Consider the following 5,780-nt stretch of genomic DNA (forward strand, 5'->3'; position numbering starts at 1 on the left):
GATGCCTTCATCCGGTGGATATAATTATAGAATGATTTCTTTCTCAGTCTTTATATCTTTCTTTAAATACATGGTCAGTTGTTTGGGGGCTCTATTTGTTTGTTTTTCAATTTTGCTGTGTTTGTTTGAGGTCTGCCTTCCCCAGACACTGAATAATTGTTGTAACTCTTTGCTGAATCATGTCCAGTTTTTGGCATTTGTTTTAACATGTGGACAACAGAAAAGGACGCAGTGTTCCAGGAACAGCCCGCCCAGGAGGCGTGTGCAGAGGTGATACAATCTCCTTCTGCTGCCCAGTGTTGTCTTGTTTATACGTCCAAGAATCCTGCCAGACCCTCTTGCCAGAGCTTTACCTGTGCTGATCATGTTCAGCTTGTGAAGAACAGACAAGTTTTAGCACATTGATCCTTTTACAGTGGCTATTCTCTTTGCTATTGCTAGTATTGTTTAGTGTTAGGTATTATATTGTGAATAAAGTTCAGTTCGCAGCACATTTTTTTCCCATTGCTTATCAAATGAAATTGTAAGACTAATCTTTTGATGACATAATGATTTCCGTGACAGTGAGTTATTGCAAAAATTACAGAATAGCAAGCTTGCCCATTATAAAGCACAATTTGCTGTAGAAGGCACAAGGTATCTATGAATTAGGAGAAAACTTGAAGTAATTCCTTTTGGATTGCATTTTTCTCCTGACTTGTTCAGTTTAAATCCCTCACAGAGATTAAATAATTAAACTACCTTGTATTTTTTGACAGGCACAGTCACTGGCTTCATTTTTATCTACTCGACAACTATTGCGAATTTGTCGTCGACTGTCACAACATCCAGATGAAAGCCTTTACGATGCTGTTAATAAAGCCTGCCTTTCCAGGTACTGCTGCTAGTTTTGATGGACGTTCAAGAGCTTCTTGGTCAGTTGCTGACATGCAAGATAGCTTTTAATGCATTTTAGTGGGTAATACAATTTCTGTCTTGCTTCTTGAAGTCTGTAATTTCTTTAAAAGTATTTCTGTGGTATTCTTAAACCTGGCAGGTAAGTAGAAAGGACTTTGTACTCTTTTGTCACCTTTATGAAGATACTTCATTACATTATACAGATCAAGTCACCATTATAGCGTTATTTCACTGTCTCAAAACACTCAAAAGCAGAGCTGTGTTAATGTCTAGTATGACTGATGTTTCATGGAGTTTCATGGTTTGAGTTCTAAAAGCCATATCTAGAAAAGGTATGAACATCTAGGGGTTTGTTTGGTTTGGGTTTTTGTTTGTGGGTTTTGTGGTTTGTTTTTCTTTTCCTTTCTTCCAAAGGAAACAAATTGGTATTATCAAAGGGTTTGGAAAACTGGAAGGGTCTAGTTCTGCACACCTCAGAGCTCACTCTTCTCTTTGGAACCTGAGGTCCAAGTGAACTGAGTCAAGAGAAAAGGCATTTCCAAAAAAATTATTGTTTCTATTGTAGCTTTTACTGGCAGTAGAATGAGGACATTAGATACCTGCAGCCCTAATTCATCCTACATTACAACCCTGTTGCAATATTTTATGATACTGAATGAAGCCTTTTAAAACAAGCACACATCCAAAACTGTGTAGTTCATTGCGTATGGAAGAAGCTTAATTCCTCTCCTTAGGAATAGGTGAAATATGGAAGACTGAAAGTGAAAAGAGTAGACATTTGGGGTTTGAAGGTGCAAGTAAATCTTCATACTGATTTTAGATTACAGAAAATATGGAGTACATTAAGAAAACCCAAAACCTTAGAAATGCAGCCTCCCTATTATTCCTCTCCTTTTAGGTTTTTGCCAAACCTCGCCAGATCAGCTTTACATAAAAATCTGAAGGATTCTGGTATTGAAACGAGTCCAGATGACACAAAGAAACTAGAGGACAAGGATTACACATGTAAGCTTCTGCCATCTTTTCTCCTGCTCTTCATGAACATTACTCAGATTGTTGAACATACAAAGGTGTATTAATTATCCTAAAATTAATGCAATTTGTTTCATTTACCTCTCTTTGACTTTCTCTATCAGAATGCCTTGCTGCTCTCAGTGTTTTGATACTATTATATTGTCTGCTGTATTCCCAGCTCATAGAATTTTGTTCTTCATCATGTTTAAGTGCTTCCCAGTCTATAAGATCAATGGTCCTAGGCTTTCTTGTACTGCTTTATCTTTTCTTTTCTCTTCATCACTGATAGCTACAGTTACAGCCTTGTTTGTTCTTAATATTTCTCTGTTCTGTTTTTTTCGCTATTGCTTCTTTCCCCTGTTAAAATCAACCTTTTTCTCACTGAGACTCTTGTAAAGTCTTGGGCTATGATTTGCTTTCATTCTGGCTCACACTCCTTTGTAAGTTTCCCTTCTTTTTTATTCTCTTTAAATTGCTGTGATTGTTACATGTCACCTTTATTGAGCAGGTCTTTTTTTCTTTAGCTCATCCAACTTGTACTCATTTGTAGTAGCCTTCAGGTCTATTCAAAGATTTTTACTTCTGCTGTTTTTCTTGATTCTACTTTCTCATTCCTCTATGACCCCCTTATGCTAGGTGTATATATTTTCATGTCTTCTGTCAGGCAGCACTTTGAGCAATTTGCCATTTTTCATTCACTAAATTTTTCATTTGCTTCACCAGCAGCATCTCTGCTGTTGTTTCTTTCTTTGTATGTTCATTCTCAGTCTTGTGATGTATTTGACGTCTGAGTTTTTACTATTAGGTCTTAGCAGTGGTAAACACATTTTGGTTTCAATTCATGCAGATTCTATTTTTATAGATTTCTTTGTGTGTGTGTATATATAAAAGTATAAATGTAAATACAGATATATTAATGTATGTATTATTGTTTCTATTATATACAGTATAATATATAAGATCAGCCATATGTATATACATGTATTTGTATGTAGACATATGCAGACATCCATGTATTATTATCACTTATTTCCATTTTTATGTATCTATAAACTACATATATATAAAAAATAATTTGATCTCTTGCCAGTTCTGTGATGCTACCTGCTTACCATTATTTTTATCTGTACACATCCCTTGAGTTTTCTGTGTTTCTCTGTTTCCTGCCATAAAGGTGAACAACTAAAAACATCTGTCCAGAAATAAAATTATTTTCAGTTTTGCACCATACCAGATTAAGAAATTAGTAGCAAAAAAATTATTACTGTTTTTATTGCATATATGATTATTTGCACTTAGTTGTTATTTTCCTAAGGACAGAATTTATAGTTCTTTTGATCTAAGAAATTTTTCTAATGTACTTTTTCCTCTCAGAGCTGTAGTTGAAGGTTATATCAACTAGCGCAAATTTAACCAGTGTTCACCAAAATTATAAATGTGCCATGTTCTGGCATTACCCCATTTGAGGAGAAATGCAATGCTAAAGGGAGAATCAACAGTGGTCCTCTATTATTGTAGTGGATTGGCTCCTGCTCGCAGCTGAGTATCCACACAGCTCTAGTTTGCTCACCTCCACACTTCACTCTGCAGTGGGACAGGGAGAGAGAGCAGGACAAGGCCAATGGCATCCTGGCCTGGATCAGGAACAGCATGGTCAGCAGGACCAGGGAGATGATTCTGCCCCTGTATTCTCATTGATGAGGCCACACCTTGAGTACTGTGTACAGCTCTGGGCCCCTCAGTTCAGGAAGGACATTGAGGTGCTGGAGCAGGTCCAGAGAAGGGCAACGATGCTGGTGAAGGGTCCTGTGAGGAGAAGCTTAAAGATTTGGGGTTGTTTAGCCTGGAGAAGAGGAGGCTCAGGGGAGACCTTATCACACTCTATAACTACCTGAAAGGAGGTTGGAGTCGGGTGGGGGTTGGTCTCTTCTCCCACGCAACCAGCAGGAGGACAAGAGGGCACAGACTCAAGCTCTGCCAGGGGAGGTTTAGGTTAGATATTAGGAAGAGATTTTTTATGTAGAGAGTAGTCAGGCATTGGAATGAGCTGCCCAGGGAGGTGGTGGATTCACCATCCCTGGAGGTTTTCAAGATGAGACTGGATGTGGCACTTAGTGCCATGGTCTAGTAATGACGGTAGTGTTGTACTCAGTGGTCTTTGAGATCTCTTCCAACCTGATTGATTCTATGATTCTATGAATGAGAGTGAGAAAACTTGTGGGTTGAGGAAATGTGGCCTAACAATATTGGTGATATTCCAATCATACAATGAGATGGTAAAATTAAACCAAGGCAGCAGTCAGAACTTCTAGTGTTTCTTATGGTACTTTTCCCATAAGATCACCTATTGAATATTTATTGTAATACACTTCTTTGTAGTTTTAAAGAGAATTTAAATTCATAATGATACAACCTCTACTTCATGGATACTCTTCCAAGCATTTGCTTTCTTTAGATGGAAATCTTTTACTACAAAGCACAGCCTTGTTAAAATTGTAAATGTTGGGTATTGATTACATGTCTGCTAGAGGATGCTCTAAGTGCTGCATTTGCTTGTTTACACAAAAATGTCTAGGTGAAATAAACAATGGGATTCTGAAGATAGGATCTGTGACGATGCCAATTTATAATGCAGCCGAGAAAATGAAAGTGCCTGATGTTTTGTTCTATGAAAATGCACAAGTAAGTACAAATCTCTGACTTCGGAATTACAAAAATGTCTTAAATGTGTACTAATATGTATGCTCATATATATAGTAAATAATGGCTCATATGTGTAGTAAATAATGTACTAACTAAATTGTATGGCGATTTTTCTGAAGTAGTTTCTTTAGACCTAAATGTTTCTCACAGGATTTGGTGGTCATTTGAGATGTGTTTCATCCCTTTGTGAAGAGATTATAACCAATCCCGTTGAACGTTCGTAAAATATGAAGTAACAGAGATTGAAACTGAATTTTATTCAGAAATATTTGATCAGATATTGTGTTGTGTGGTTTTATTTTTGTTTTGCTGCTGTGGGACTGATCTGCTCTTAGGGCTGGATTGTCAATTGCATCCTGAGACCATTTTACAGACCTGTCACATGAAGTTTTACCTCCCTTTCGTTAGAATTTACATTGCATGTTTGAAAAGCAAGGGGAAAAGTAATTAGTAAATTAGTTATTAGCTAGGGTTATTAATGATTTAATTAGTTTCACTCATTAATTAGTCATTAATGTTATTTAGTTGGTAATAATGAAGAGTAAAAGTGGTTAGTGAACGCCAGAAAAAGGAAGGGCTTTGTGACTGTGGTTTTTTTGGTTTCTGTTTCTACAGCACCCCTTTTGTACAGGTGGGATACAACAGCTTTCCTCTCCATCTAGCATGGAAGCATCAAAACTGTCAGGCAGAAGTATCCTTAGCAAGGGATTTACCCTCTGGGTTATATTTAGAATATTTTGTTACTGAAAGGCAACACTGATAGTGTGATCTCGTGAAATATTTTTCGTTTAGGGATCTGTTGTGGGTTTATTTAATTTTCCATTCCTATTCTTTTTTACTATATCACTAGCAATTTCTCCACAGAAAGACTGTTACATGGGTATCACCTAGTGAAGGTGATGACAGGCCATGCAAGGGGAACAGATGACAGACTTCATCTTCACCACTAGTATTTCATATGAGATTTGTTCTGTGTTGCCATTTTGATATAGTACATAATTTGGGTCTGTTGGAAATGAAATCCTGAGTTCTGATAGCATTTACATCTGCAGTGCTTTTTCCATCTACTTGCTTATAGCTTCAGAAAACTATACACAACCTGTGTTCAGATATTATTTAGGGAACCTCTGTTAAAAATGCTGCAGAGAATGCCCTCCTCTCTCTCT

At 37.1% G+C, this 5,780-nt stretch overlaps 1 protein-coding gene across 1 annotated transcript in view; it reads left to right on the forward strand.

Annotated features, from left to right (window-relative positions):
• LOC103807674 (von Willebrand factor A domain-containing protein 8-like) overlaps window positions 1–4,593 on the forward strand; it is a gene marked incomplete at both ends in the record, with an annotated part of 15,551 nt that extends 10,958 nt beyond the window's left edge. Inside the window, 3 exons of the mRNA XM_009080415.1 lie at window positions 759–874; window positions 1,796–1,902; window positions 4,487–4,593. Of these exons, the coding sequence (XP_009078663.1) occupies window positions 759–874; window positions 1,796–1,902; window positions 4,487–4,593 (330 nt within the window). The remainder of the gene's footprint in view (window positions 1–758; window positions 875–1,795; window positions 1,903–4,486) is intronic.
• Window positions 4,594–5,780: the final 1,187 nt, after the last annotated feature.

This window comes from Acanthisitta chloris, unplaced genomic scaffold (assembly GCF_000695815.1).
Source record: "Acanthisitta chloris isolate BGI_N310 unplaced genomic scaffold, ASM69581v1 scaffold31098, whole genome shotgun sequence".
NCBI lineage: Eukaryota > Metazoa > Chordata > Aves > Passeriformes > Acanthisittidae > Acanthisitta > Acanthisitta chloris.